This window comes from Accipiter gentilis, chromosome 21, assembly GCF_929443795.1.
Source record: "Accipiter gentilis chromosome 21, bAccGen1.1, whole genome shotgun sequence".
Lineage (NCBI taxonomy): Eukaryota > Metazoa > Chordata > Aves > Accipitriformes > Accipitridae > Astur > Astur gentilis.
In genome coordinates, this window is record NC_064900.1 from 7,875,439 (window position 1) to 7,890,601 (window position 15,163).

At 40.1% G+C, this 15,163-nt stretch overlaps 1 protein-coding gene across 11 annotated transcripts in view; it reads left to right on the forward strand.

The window, feature by feature from the left end:
* Window positions 1-15,163, forward strand: part of ST3GAL6 (ST3 beta-galactoside alpha-2,3-sialyltransferase 6) — a 56,397-nt gene that overhangs the window by 25,930 nt on the left and 15,304 nt on the right. For all 11 annotated transcript variants that reach the window (XM_049824969.1, XM_049824967.1, XM_049824974.1 and 8 more), the window contains 5 exons: window positions 3,022-3,121; window positions 3,900-3,968; window positions 5,189-5,266; window positions 8,193-8,296; window positions 9,628-9,691. In XM_049824969.1, coding sequence (XP_049680926.1) covers window positions 3,033-3,121; window positions 3,900-3,968; window positions 5,189-5,266; window positions 8,193-8,296; window positions 9,628-9,691 — 404 coding nt within the window. In that variant the 5' untranslated portion in view covers window positions 3,022-3,032. The remainder of the gene's footprint in view (window positions 1-3,021; window positions 3,122-3,899; window positions 3,969-5,188; window positions 5,267-8,192; window positions 8,297-9,627; window positions 9,692-15,163) is intronic.

The window sequence follows — 15,163 nt, forward strand, 5'->3', positions numbered from 1 at the left end:
AATCACTGCAGGCTTTTTGGAAAGAGGAGGGAATTGAATAATGGAGTTCCAGCTTTGTCCTCCTTGTTTTGCTTAGCGCTGACTGACCTTGACCTAAAGGCACCATGACCTCTGTCAGTCAGGTTGATGGGCTTAAATCAAGATGCAGGTCTTGTGATAAACTGGAATGTGTCATTTTACATCTGAACTACATCTTCTCAATTGCATATTTACTTGCATCTCTGACTATGGGAATTTTCTGGTGCAATATTTGCATTGTAGGAGTTTGTTTTCCTTTGATTAACTTTCTGTAACACTCAGCTATTTTAAAATAGGAGGGAGAGCTGGAAAATGCTGTCACCATTAAAAGTACACCCAGAATAATTTCTTCTGTAAACAAGGCAAGGGTTCTGTTTACTAAACCAGGTTAAGAAAGTCTTCACTAAAAAGACTGTCTTTCTTGACTACAGAACTTTTATCTTCAAAGCATTGAATGAAGCCAGGCACTCGGGGGGTGGGATTGTGAGAAGACACTTGTATAATTAAAGACCATTTCATGTTCCCAAGAGGTGAGTTAGGTACACCCTTGATGATGCTACATTCTCCTGTGTGCCAGGCTGAATGTGCTACATAAGATACTGAAAGTTGTTACAGATTCCTTATAATCCTCTTTGAAGAACGAATTTGACTTACATTCTCTTGTACAAATATCTTTGTAAATACTTTACAAACAACAATTTTTTTTCTCTGAATAATAGTTATGAATAATGTTTTTGTTTTTAAAAAACCCTTTATGGGCAGCTTTGCCTTGTCTTTTCTCTGTTTTGTAGCTTGGTCTGACTCTTCAGCAAGGTTCTCTTTTACACTGAAGTCAGCAAAATCAGCAATTTAATCAGTTGTTAATTTAGTAACTGTATCTGAAGAGCTGGTTTATTACATTCTGTTTAACTGAAGTTGGCATTTGTTGAATTAGTAAAAAAGTAAACGGTTGATTTCCACTGTAGTGGGATATTTTAGCAAACTTTTGCAAAGCAGGAGGGAGTAAAAATACTGACAGTGAAAGGAAAAATAAAACAACTGGAGTGCAGTATCTTTTTCAAGTAAATGAGCCAATTGCTGTTAATGACACTTGACTAAACCCAATAGGTGAGTTTTCTTGTAATGTTTTTGCAGTTTTAGGGAATGACTCTTACAAAATCATTGCAAAAACTCATGGTTTGCTCTAGACGTTGAGAGTGACTGGCAAAAAAAATTGCAGTAACTCTTGAGGAGAGTCAAGGGAAGTGGAGCTGTAAGGGCAGCAGTGTTGCTTCCCAAGCAGGGATGAAAGGTTGAAATTGCAATAGCTGCAGTCTGAGTATTTCATCCAGAACAGAGCAGAACAGCCTGGAGGATATACTTAAGGTTGATAGATTATAGCTTGTTCATTGCATGGCTATCTTACTAGTAGATGCTGTTATAAAACCCCATCTCTGACCTTACAGTTCAACTCCTGTGAAGGATGGGGGGGGGGGGGGGCAGAATATATATAAGGAAGTGGTGGCTTGTTGCAGTCAAGTCACTGTAACAAATAGTTCAGTTAGGTATTTCTTCAGGGATGAAGCTAGGTGAGTGGTAGTAGTCTGCTTCTTGATTTCTAATAACAAAATGCAGCTCTATTTAGTAGTTTCTTGGCCTTTAATACAAGGTATGATGTTAAGATGCTACTAGCATAAAGCCTATTGCTATAAATCGGACTATATCTACCTTGATTTTTTATTGCCTTAGGGCTGTTTAACACAGGTTTAAAATAACAGCAACTCTATTCTAAAAAAACAACATGGGATTTAAAAAAAAATTAAAAAATCTCCATAAAGCTAAAGGCTCTGCTCATGGAAAATGCAGCAATATGTGTGGATATGGCTTGTTTTTGCTGGGCAGCTGTTTGTTACCTTCACTTTCAAATATAGATAGGCAAGTAGGTGTTTATGCGTTGTGTGGATTGAACCTGCTTACCATGATAGGGGGAGAAGTGAAAATAAGAAGGATATAGCTCTCGAGTAAATTTCCACAGTAATTTGTGGCCAGAATGGCTATTTTGGACTTTCAGAAGATTAAGCAACAACAGTTCATTCATAGCTACTGAAAGGGCAGCTCAGTGTGTTAGATGTGACCAATGCAGAACTTGCTTTTCCCCCAGTGTGTCTTGCCAGATACGTGAGCTTCTGATATTTCTCTGGGTTTTTTTTACTAAACTGTTCAATGAGGTGAAAACTCTATTTGAATAATGAATACTTTCTCTGCTACTTCAACATAATTTAGGAAGTTCCACAGATTGGGTCCTAACTTGTCTTCCTCCCTTTGTGATGTGTGAAAATAGCATTCTTCTGTCACTTGAGCAATGAAGTCTGGCCTGTGTCAGGAGCTGGAGACTGCAGGATACGACAGCATAAGCAGACAGCTTCAGTGCAGCTTTAAATGTCCAAACCCAAACTTTAGGAATATTCAGTGATCGTAAAAAAACAAAAAACAACAAAAAACACCCAGTAGCAATTTGTGGCAACCTATACCCTGTTCTGCTTCATTGGCATCGGCCTGTCTGCCTCCTGCAAAGTGCTAATGCTTGTTTAACTGTGTAATTATGGAAACTGATAGTGGGTGGTGCAAGAAAGAGAAGTGGAGGTATCTGTAAAGGCCAACTTCTGACCCAGCAGGCTGATTTCTTTGGGCTGCCAGTAGACGGAAAGGAGCTCCTACTCTGACATGCTTCTGGAATAGCCCTTCTTCCTTCTGTGTCTTCAGAAAGAACCTAGAGTGAGCCTCTCTCAATGCTTCTGTGCTGACTATGCATGTGTGATAGGTGCAAAGCAGCATTCAGCTCCTGTCACTGGGACTGTGTGAGAAATCAAACCAGAGTGATCCCCCATCAAATTTGTGGTAGTGGTGGTGAATGGCTGTAATAATGATGATTTCCTTTCATAGGTTTCAAGATGCTTTATAAAAGTTCATGTTAATAGCATAACTTGGATTTAAATTTCTTGTTTTGTTTTTTTTACATTTCAGGTCTATCAGTCATGAAACGAATTCTTCTGTTTTTTATCCTGGCTGCTGCTGTTATGTATGGTATACTGCATGGAAATCTGTGGAGAAATAACCTCTACTGGTATGGTGATGCTTTTAGTGCAAACACCTTCATGGCTGTATGAGAGATGTGGCTGTGAGTTGCTGTGTTGCTGAACAGCTGTTTACTAGTAATCAACAGAAGTGATTACTACTCTGTGTGTTTGTTTTGTGGTTGGTTTTTTTTGTACTGTGAGGGAATGAATGTGATTGTTGTGTCCTGTCGCCCTTTCTCTCTTGTCACTTTTAAACCTAGTAGTCAATTTGAGCCTGGTTGTGTGGAGAGGTCAGGACCTCAAAGACAGGGAGCCCCTCTGAGTTTCATGAAAATAGCTGTTCAGGTGAGGAGAGATATCTTATTTACGTGTCTCGTGTCCATGTCTTCTCCCACTCCATGTGTGTTTAGTGTTAGCTTGTTGCTTTAGATGTCTGATAAATTAAGTGGGAGAGACCTGCTCCACACATGGGAATAACTGCAGGTGTAGTGGGTGCCTTTTGAAAAGCTGAAATTTGTTGAGTCCCAGTGGTAACCTTGGGGGGGGAAGCAAGCCTTCACTGTCTCCAGGCTGCACGGCACAGGTGGCTTGGGACCTAAAATTCAGGGTGTTTATTGAAAAAGTTGAGTTTCCATTGGCCTTTGCACAGCTGTGACCAGGACTGACCAGTGTGTTTGTGTTATGAAGATAATAGTGATGGCGTTTAAAAGTAGTGATTGATGTACCTCTTTTTGTCTTGTTTATAGCGTATGATTGATATGAATGGCTTTCTGATGTGGTTTCAGTTTATAGCAAACCAGAGTTGTGACATTTCCCTTTTTGCAGGATTAGCTTTTATGGACAGACTTCCTCTGTGAGGGCTCCTCCTTCCTATGAGACTAGTGGAGTTACCCAGTAAGTTCAGCCGTTGAGTATTTTTGTGGTGGGGTGTTTTTGTTTGTTTGTTTGGGTTTTGGGCAGGTGGGAGGGATTGAGACTAAAATCTGTAGCCTTTGTTCAATTGGTTATTGTACAGCTGTGTCCATTGGCTGTTTCTGTTATGAACACAATTGTAACATGTCTGGCAGAAAGGAATTTGTCCATGTCATGTTTCCAGTGTTTGGTTAATATTTATGACCACTTTCAGTGACTGACTATAACAAGCAATGAATTGTTGGAAGGACATTTGTTTACAACTTCCAAATTTCTGCAGTTCTGAGTTACACCTGAATAAAATTAGCAGAGCCATGAGGGTAACTTTTGTGCTTAAAATGTAATAGATCAGAGGTGTGGTTCACTTGTGATGTGGGAGTGCAGGTATAAGCAGATCTTGTGCTAGTAAATTCCTGCAGTTAGGTTTGTGGGACTGATAAGCAGCTATGCTAAAACTTAAAAGCAGGCCTCTGTTTTGTCTGAAGCCATCCTGCAAAATGCCATCTGTGAGGCTGATGCTGGAAAGCAATGACCTGGCCAGCTGATATATTTCACAGGGTGCTTTGTCAGTGTCAGTATTCACATGACAACTTGAGGTTACTAAGAGCAATTAACCTTAATGGTCTGTTTGGCTTGTGGTTCTCATATGGTGGTTTCATCCTTCTGTTCTTAATGCAGCCCAGATGCATGCATTGCTTACACTGAACTTTACCCTCCCTTCATATTTGTTATTAATTGGGCTAAATTGTCAAGGTGGGAATGTGCTTAGAAGTGTCATAGCCTTATGAGAGGAATGACTTATCCCCAAAGAATCTCATTTTCCTTGAAGTACCCTATGTGTTGCTGTCTATTCCCCTCTCCTCTCTGAGGAGCACTGGTAATGCCAGCATGATTCAGCCCAGGTGTCCTGCTTCTCTGCAGGTGAGCCCGAGATCTCACCTCTGGTTATGGCTGCTTTGATAGTTGCTGAGCAAGGGAGGTTGCAGAGCCCTTAGAGCAGCACTGTGAGATAAAAGGCTTTACTAGTAAAAGTAATCATACCACAATGAGAAAGATCCATCTTTATAGTACAGACAGAGGCAATCATGAAAATTTGGTGTGGTGTTAATTCAGTAATCAGCTTTTATTAATTTGGCTTGCCCAAGTTTCCCTCCCTTGCTGCTACCCATTCTTGCTGTTTCTTTGAAATTCTTCTTTTGCAGGCTGCCACCTACGGCTGTGGAGAGAAGGAATGCACTGGACAGTTGTGTACTGAAACCAGCATTTGAATCTTTATTGGGGTGAGTCTTCTGTGGGAAGTGGAGGTGGAAGGAAAGGCTGTGCTGATTGAGGTAGAAATGGACTACTTGCATATCCTGTACTATTTCACATTTTGACTTACCTCTGGAAGTACAGCTTTTGGGCTTGGGTTCATTGCTGCTTTTCTTGGTTGTGGCAACACAAATTGTTTAGCTTGCCACTGATCAGCATCTGAGCAATACCACATGAGTAGCTCAATATGCTGGTGTATGTACTAAATAAATACTTCCTGTTCAGGTATTGTAGCTAGTAACAGTGAAACCATTTGAATGATTGAAATACAAGACTTAAATTCCCGCCCCCCCCCCCCGCCCCCCCCCCCCGCTTTTCCTGTAAAAGAAGCCTTCATGTCCAAGAGTGAAACTCAGTCATCCTGCTGTTAAGAACCTGGACTTTAAGATTTTTTTGGTATCTAAGTATTTCTGTAGCAGCCAGGGACCACAGAAGTTTTGAAAATCTTTTCATTTTATTTGGAAAGAGGAGTATGAAATGTGCAAAAGTTCATCCAATTTTTAATGATATAAGATTCTTCCCCTTCAATGGAATTCTAATGGAATTAAATTTAAATGAAATTTGGGATTATTTGTGGCTTTGTTCCTCTAATAGTATTGTTGAATTGTGTGTAGGTGTCCTCCACTTTAAGGTACTCGTAGGAAGCTTCCTTTGTAAAGAAGCAGTCAGGTGAAAAAAGAACAACTTCAACCCAAAACAAAGGAGGTATCTGGTCACAAAAGTGCATCCAAGAGGTTTGTGAGGAAATATTGGGAGGTTTTGTTATTAGAAGCACAAGTCTTAAATGAGAGATCAAGGGAGCACTGCAGGACCAGAAGCAGATAGACTGTATTGTTAGCTTTGTGTTTTACCTGAGCAAACGTTGAGTGTGGCCCTCTGAAAGTTTGGGAAGATGTTTAGACCAAGTCCTGGCTGAAAGAGTCTTAAATCTCTGAGCAAAGACACCATTGCTTCTTTTTTTTGGTCCTTTTTGTGCACAAGAAAATGTGGCTTTAATTCAGTGCTATTATTATTTTAAAAACATGGAAGGATCTTAAGTTTGTCCTCCCCAAAGCAGTCCTGCAGTCTTTGAGTTTGGGTTAGCTGCCTGGCCCAGCAAGGTGGTCCTAGGTTCCTCGCCTACAGAGTGTACCCAGGCTGTCTCTGTGTCAAGCACAGCAGGATAGCTTTGGTGCTGAGCAAGGGGACAGGAGTGGACTCAGAGGTATGCAGCGAGGAGAATGTAGATGCAGAGCTAGAACAGATTCTCTTGCATATTTCCATAGCTCCTTTACAGAGATAGTTTGCGCAAGCTGAAGATCTGGTCTGTGCACTTTGGTAGTAGCCTGGGGAGGTTGCAAGGATTTCTAACCTGGCAGAATTATTTATTGGAAAGGAACCAGAGCTAGAATTAAGAATCTCTTTGCAGTAGGTAAATTATTTATTATGTCTAAGCTTACCAGCTGCTTCTGAACAGTAAGGCAAGTTATTAAATTTAATATGGGTGTTTAGTGCATGATGTCTCAAAGATAGCTGGTCTTGCTTAGCTAACCTATGGCCTAGTTCTTGGTGTGTGAGCTGTGGTGTTTTGTTGGTTTTTTTGTTTTTGGTTGGGGTTTTTTGCCTTTTTACTGTTAGTATCTTCTGAATATGTAGAGCTTAAAGAGTGAGATACTTGATTTGTGAAACTGAGAGGGAGGGGGTTTTTAACAGCTATTAGTATTGTTAATGGACAAACAAGTTGTGCTGGCTGTGGGTATTTAAGATCAACTCTAGGTTTTCTCACTGTGACTGTATACTTCTGTGTTAACATTTTAAGACCTAGTATGCAGGATCACTACAAAGTCAACCAGTACAGTGAGTATGTGCCCACTTAACTTCAAGGTGAAGCCAAAGTCATCGTAGCATGTGACAGGATTGAATCTACTGTTCATTCATTTGGCTTGACTTGGCAGATATGGTAGTAAGAGTCCCTTCCCCAGTATGAGATAACCCTTGTCTGTGGTTACTGTCTTTTGAAGAAAGCAGTGACCCATTCTTTCTATCTTGATGCTTATAAGGTATGATGCCGTCATGTTCTAGTTTGCCTTTTGCGGCAAGCCTCCTTGTGATCCCCACGTGCCATGCTTCTCATCGCAGGCTGGCCCTGTCACTTGTGCACTGGGCTCCTTTCAGATGTCTGACTTCTGGCTGAGCCAGAAGATGCACTGCAGAAGCACACCTGACGTGCTGCAGCTGCTAAGGGGTGTTTAGTCTGTGGGACCCTACTAGAGTTAGTCCAGAGTGAATAAAAAAATAAAAACAAATCCGATATGTGTGTAACATGGACATGAGAACTCCATACTTTTTTGCTGTATGGATATACCCCCGTTGCCCCAAACTACTTATTAATGTCAACACAGCCGTGAAGTGCTATTTCTTTGAAATGGGAGAGCATCTCAAATAAGCTGATGCCTTCGGGAAATGGTATTTTCAAGTTAAAACACCTTGTTTCAAATCCCACTCTTACTTATTAAATTGCCATATATAATAACTCTTAATTTTCCTTGCTGCCTCTGTTATGTACTTTTCAAACCTGAAGTTACTAATTGTCTTTCTGCGTTACATATTCTCTTAAAAATGCTGTCTTATGGTATAAGCTTTCAGTCATGTTGTTTTAATGACTCCGTATAACTTATACTAGCAGAGAAATCATTTTATCTCACTCTCTAGCTATATTTTCCATTATAAACTCTTCCCCTTTTCTATCACCTGCTTTCTTTCCCTGTGTTCATGAATTTTCTTCTTTTAAAAATTGATAATACTTGAAGTAGGATAAAGTTTGAGGGTTTTTTTGAAAAGCAATTACATGAATTATTGGCTTATTCAAATACATCATGTGGATTTTTGAAACTTCTTTCTTTTTCTCTTCATTAGCATTGATAAAATATACCCGTTCCTGTGCGCTAACGATTTTATCAGAGTGGCAGAGTTCCACGGGAGCGATAAGTTTGAACTACCTTATGGAATAAAGAGAGCAGGTTTGTGTTCCCTATGTACCTTGTTTTTAAATGGAAATACCGAAATGGCATGTAAAGCCACCTGTATCTCTGTCCCTGGTCTTTCCTATTCACTATTCCTATTTTGGGGGTTTCTAGCAGTGACTTAATGGTTTCATTTAGTCCCTCTGACCTGCCACCTTCCTGTTTTTAACAAATAAAACACCATGTTGAGGTTTCCCCTCTTGGCAGAGAAGCTCCAAAAAGGTGGGAGTGAGGAAGAGTGGAGCTTATTCAGCTTCCTTTCATTCGTATGTGGGCTGAGGTGCTAAAGATATTTAGCTAGTGCATTGCTAGGTGAAATATTAGCTGGGTCAGTGTGATGGGGTTTGATTAACACACCTAAACCGATCAGGATCCAGACTCCTACTGAGGCAGAAGTCCCCAGGGTAGGGCAATTACATCAGCAAAATTTTCCTTTTACTGAGCTAGCTTCTCTGACCAGGGAAGGCATCACTGGGGCTGCAGGGGGTATTCCTGCTGTTATGTGGCTGCTGTACCTCTGCAAAGTGTTTGCTTGCTCATGCCTGCTGCCCGTGTTGGTCAGGGCAGAGTAAACAGGGCCAGAGACCCTAAGGGTCTTAGTCACCCTTCTGGAAACCACTGTAAAGTCTCAAGTCTCAGAGTTTTTAACACTGAACAGTGCACCTTCCTAGTACCCTGTGGACCTGGGCTTTAGACTCTTGATTTGCCTTTTGACAGTGTAACAAGGATGGTACGTTTTCCCTCACCTCTGGGGTTGTGGTGGGGAAAAGTTTGGGAATGAGTTGAGGCCCCCTCTTGGTTAGAGGCGCGTTGACTGTCCAGCAGGTGCCTGCCCACCGAGGGGGGCCTGGGAAGGTGCCTCTGTCCAGCTTTGCCAGTGAGCACAGGCTGGTTTGATGTTTTCTCCCAAGATACGTAATGCTGTTACTGTTCATGGCTGTGTGGCCCCTCTTCTTGAGTCAAGACTGCTTTTATTTCATCTGAAGGTGGGTAGAAGAAAACAACAAAGTCAGTTAGGATGTAACTCTTCCAATGCTTTCATTTACTGTAACTAAGATTTTTTTAGATACAAATCCCATGCTGTTTTCCAACAGCAGTGTTGGGGCAGGAAAAGCTTCACAAAGAGGAGCTCTAATAAACCTGAATTTCTTTGGCATCATTGATTGACATGTGGCCCTAAATTAAAAGTGTTCCTATTTTGAGGTTTTTATGCACAGTGCATAAAAACTACTGTCTGAAAATGCTGTAGTCAGGGTGGCATGCTTATTTTTATATTGGAGAGCATTGACACTGAACATTTTCATTAATCTTCTTTGTTTGCTTTCTAGAGCAATTTTTTCGCTTAGCCCTTTCAAGACTGCAGAACTGTGGACTTTCCAATGAAAATGACAGGTGAGATGGTTTATTTGCTACTGTTTCTGTTCGTTGCATTTTTAATACTCAATATTTATCTGAAAAGGAATGTCAGTGGTGTTATCCTGAAATTGTTCAAGTTAGCCAAGATGCAGATCTGACTGACAGCGTCCAAGCAATATGTAATTGATTCCAAGATTTACATAAGTTTGTTTTTAAACATATGTAGCACCAGCATTCAAGAATAATTCTTCTGTGAGGGAGCTTAAACTGATAGATTTCTTTTTTTATAAGTGCGTTAGGAATTTGCTAGCTGAATACACTCCCATCTTCCTGTAGTATCTTTTTATACCTGAGGAAAGTGAAACCACCCCTTAAAAATGGAATGGGATCTCCTCTGTCGATGTCATTATTGGTGTAAGCTAGAGAATGTTTGTGATAAGCAGGTGTAAACCAATGACTGTTTCTACGCAAAAGAAATATTATGCATATCCCCAAGAAATCTTGTGCGTATCCCCGTGTCACTGCATCCGCTGGCCTGCTGCACACCCTTGTTCATATGTATGCTCAGCTTCCTTTGCCTGTAAGTGAGGAAAGGCTGTTCCTGGCATTTCTGGAGTAATCAGGGTGTGGCATGCCTTGGATAACTCACTTCTCATGCATTAGATTGCCCTTTTAAAATATCTTTTGGTTAGAAGCCACTTCTGCTGGGACTTTTTGTTTGGTTTTGGAGGGTCTTTCTGTGTGTGTCTTGCATGGTTTGTTTTGTTTGGAGGTTTTTTTGTTGGTTTTGGCAGGTTTTTTTAGAGTTAGTGTAGTAGGGTTGGCAAGTGTTTACCAAATGATGCAAATGAATTCTTAGATTTGCAGTCTAGCAAATGGGCTGACAACCTGTCATATATCATGTTAATATGCAGACTTCTTAGTAGAGCTGAATGCAAATAATGCTGAGGTTCGCTGTACTTGGTTTTGTTTTGTAATCAAGGAGATCAAACAGAAGAGTGTTGCTTCAAGCCAATGCCAGGATCATATTTTAATTAAAGTTGGGTGGAATATGAACAAAATAATTGATGTTCAAGCCTAAGAATTATCTTGGTTTTAATACCCAGTTTTCCTTTCTTTCACCTAGTGTACTCCTTCCTTTCCCTGTGTTTAGTATACATTTCTAGGATGTTCAGGTTTACTCTTATGTTGGGAAAAAAAAAAGGAAAAAACCCTATTTTCCATCAGGAGTGTGATAATGGGGGAAATTTATGCAGAACTGGCTGAGAAAAGCTAGTCTTTTTTTCTGGAGTTTGAAGGAGAATGCCAAATGTTGTATTAGAAAATTCCTAAAATCACAAGTTCAGCACTATAATCGTTTTGGCTGTAGAGACAAGACACTTGCAGTACAGCATAGTACCTTTTAAATGGAGGTGTCTGTCCTATAAATCAAAAGTAAGGTAATTAGTATTTATCCTTTGCATGTAGGTTCTCTGAGATATAGATACACTTAGTGGCTCTGGAAGGTATGCTTCGTTTTAATAAAAGTAGTATACTTCAGTAGTACTGAAGCAAAATGAGAACTATTACTCTTTAATAGGCAGTAGTATAAGCAAATCAAATGTACAATGACCTCATACAAGATATTCTTTCTAGATCCATCAGCTTCTGTGTATAGCGCTGTTAGGGCATGAATCACTGTAGTAAGGAAGAACTTTTATATATACATTTAACCGAGATATGGTGACTTTTAAATGTGAAACACTTTAGGAATTAATCCTGAAAACATTCTCTGGTAATATGGAATTATTAGGCAGCTCTGTAATACTGCTGCCCAATTCAGCCGTCTTGGCACAATGTAAACCAAATTTCCCTATAAACTTTTCTTGGGGCAGAGTGGGGGAACCTGCTATAAAGTATTTTAACAAATATGTATTTTTGTGCAACTTAGGTAAAACTGTACCTAATGAACTACAAAGGATTTTTCCCGAACAGTGCCATTTTCCGAACTTAGGTGGAATTCTCACTGTGTAAAGGTCTAGTTCTTCAAAACTGTTTGGAAGTGAACAGTGTCACTGACTTCAGTGGAATAGCCTGTAGGAGAAGGGTTTTCCAGGCCAGGGGTACATTGACAGAGTAACCTCTGAACACCTGCTCTACCCATTTCCTCATAATTACTCGCTGGGCACTCTCAGGACTCTAAGCTTAACAACAGTAAATTCTTACAAATGCATTTACACAATCCTGAGGCAACAAAATGTGACCTCTGCATCCTCCTTTTACCAAATAACCTCAAAGGAAATAATTTGCATTCCTCAACTGACTATGGGGGGGTGTGTTAAAGGAGTTGAGGTTGAGATCTTTTTCCTTTTCCAGAGAAACAGTATTTCAGTGGAATGTGGAGGATGCAAGCCTTTTGACCTTTAAAGGCTACATTTCCATTTAACAATATTTTTCTTTTCTAGACTAGGAAAATGTTTCTTTTAGAATTTCATCATATAAACAAAATATGTAAACTAATGCCTGGACTTGAGATTAAGAAGCTCTTGTACGCCACGTGAATAGGGCAATGGTTTGAGTGACTAAAGGGATTGTGTTTAGATGTTGGAGATCAGTTACCATGCAATTTGCATAGGATCCATTTTTACTTGAAGTAGATCTCGAACACCTAAATGCAATCCCTTAGTCACTCAAACCATTGCTATAGCAGTTGTTATAGCTGAGGTCTTAATATTTTTCACTTTCATTAATACTGTGCTGGTGGTTGTAAGCTGGACCTCCAGACATTTCAGTCTGTTACATTTCACTTGTAGCACACCTGATGTTTAAGTACATCTGAATTTATTTCTCTTCTTGCCAATTATTTACTGACTTGGAAAAAGGGTGAGTAATGCTCAGCTTTGGGGTGTTTGGAATTTTCTAATATGAAAACATTATGAAAAAGGAAACTTTAAGTGGGATTGGTAAAATATCTGGGAGCAACAGTCTGCTGAAAATCAGTGTGTTGATTTCTGTGATCTACAGTAAGTACAGGCCAGTTTATTTAACTTAAATATCTTTGAATACAGTCCAGCCTTGCATACTCTTTATCTACATTTCATATGTCAGTTTCCTATGATACTATGTTTTGGGTTTTTTACTTTAGCATAAACCATTTCCCTCCCTGCTTATGGTTGTCAGTGGAATCTGTGCTACTGTGGATGTAGTCGTATGATCATAACTGGAGACACTTGAATACTGATGGGGGGCTAAGGGGAGGAGACAATCCAGAAATGGCACATTCGTGCCAAACTTCCTGTTTGAGCTGGCCCACTTCAAGTTCCTGAGCTTGACAGAGATTAAAAGCTAGTCTTTCTAATTTGTTTGGCTGTAGTTATGACTGTATTCATGTATAATTAATCAGGAGTATTTGATCTGCTTGTTGATATTATCCATTCTAAAAGTTAATGTACAAATACTAGATGCTTTATTGGTTATTTGAAGGCAGCTGATAACTTTATTTTTGAGTATGCGTGTTAAGGGCACTGGAGTTTGAAAGCTTAATCAAACTTCAAATTCCACTCCGTTTTCCATCCAAGTAGTATTAGTCAGCTCTTAGCCATGAACACGATCTCGTCTGCATCCCTCAGGAAGAGGGAAGAGAGTTTGGATTTGACTTGAGAGCAGCTACCCAGCTTCTGTAGCTGTGCAAACCTCAGTTGCCCAGCTCTAAAGTCATGTTTTACTATACCCTCCCTGCCTTGAGTGTGTCCTGCTACGTCACAACTGCACAGTGCAGAGAGGAGAAACCAGAGTTCTTCATTTTTATACAGCAGTGGAAGGCATTATTTCAATAGCTAGGGATTGACATAGCAAAGAAGCTTCTTAAAATCATAGCTTCTGCCAAAAATTGGAAGGCATGGAATAAGGAATCACTTAAAGTTCATCTACAAGGGACAGAACAAGCAATGCCTCCTCAAGGTAACTGTTTGGCTGCTTATCGTGGTCAGAATAATACAAACCACTTGTAAGGAAGTTGACGTTGTTTTTGTGAATTCACACCAAGTAGTCAGTATTAAAAAAGAAAGAAAGTATTCAGCAAGATTAGGAAGAATTTTTCTGGCTTTTAATTGAGGCACAAAGATGAGTTCATGCATGTGTGTCAGTCACTGCCAAACCAGGGTTTCCAGCAAGCGTTCGGGATGGATGCTCTAGCCAGGAGGTACCACCATGAGTTGGAGCATGAGTGTCAGTTTAGGATTTGCATTGTGGTGATGAGGTTTGTACCTCAGTAACCCATGTGCAGCCACATAACTTTTGGTGACACTGAATTCAGAAGTTTGAGATGATTGAAACTTTAACTGATTTACAGAGGCATGCCGTAAATGACAGGAAAACGTGATACAACCACATGCTAATTTGGCCCTCCCCGCCCCCCTCCATTTTCATCACTTATTGAGGGAATGGGCATACTGAGGATAGGATGGTATAACAGGTTTTCACCCTTCTGATTTCCAAGGTACTGAGTCACCTGGACTTGTGGCACTTGCTGGAAATCTTTTTATGAATGCTTGGCTTCTACTAAGCTGCTCAGGAAACACGAGAGAAAGGTGTGCTAGCTTTTTCCATGTCACCCCATCCTGACAGCTGCATTTAGCAACTTCCTATTTTTTTTTTAATATATATATATAAAAAAATAAAAAAAATAAAAAAAGGGAACTCCCTCTGGCCCTAGAGCAGCAGGTGAGAAGGTGCCATCCCAGCATTTCTTTTGAAATACAGTACTTTGTACAGTTGGCATTTATTCTCATTTCACCTTTTCTGGAAGCTTCAGGCTTTTGGCGTTGCTTTGTGGCCCAGTTTTTTTTTCTAGCCCTCATGTGGTCCAGCATGACTGCATTAACAATTCTGTAGGAAATACAGGGAACTGCTTTGTACATCGAGATGTTGGTCAGTCTCAGCTGGAACAGGCTGTTCTCATTGATGTTGAATAATACTCTTCTCAGCTGAAAAAACAGGTTGGACTATCTGAGGAGGAGGATGTTAATTTTAATTAGTCTGCAGGAAGTGCAACACTGGGCATTTAGTACAGATTATAGTGTTCTTTGGGACACAGTCCTGGGGTCCCCTACAGTAAGAAATGGCACAGAGCCTTTTTCTTATTTGAAGAACCATGGGAGTGGGGCATTGGGAAGTGACTCATCCTCAGTAAGCTGTGAGCCTGTTCGTGTCTGAAGAAAATACCAACATTTTTATTTTGCCATTGTTCCTGCTGCAAACAAGTTGAACAGCTATTGCTCTAAATAAAGAAGCATTTTTTACAACAAAAAATTTTGCCTGTTCTGTAAGGAGGAGTTTTCAATCTTATACATTGGATGTAAACCTTCCCTAAAGAGGCAGAATTTCTTGAGTAAAAAACCAGCAAGCGCCTCTGTGTGATTTTTGGGTGTGTTTTGTTTTGTGTGGGGTTTTTTGGTTTTGTTTTTTTAAATTGTTGCTGGTTTTGTTTTGGTTTTTAGCAAAGCACACATTTACTAGTATTGAAGTAAG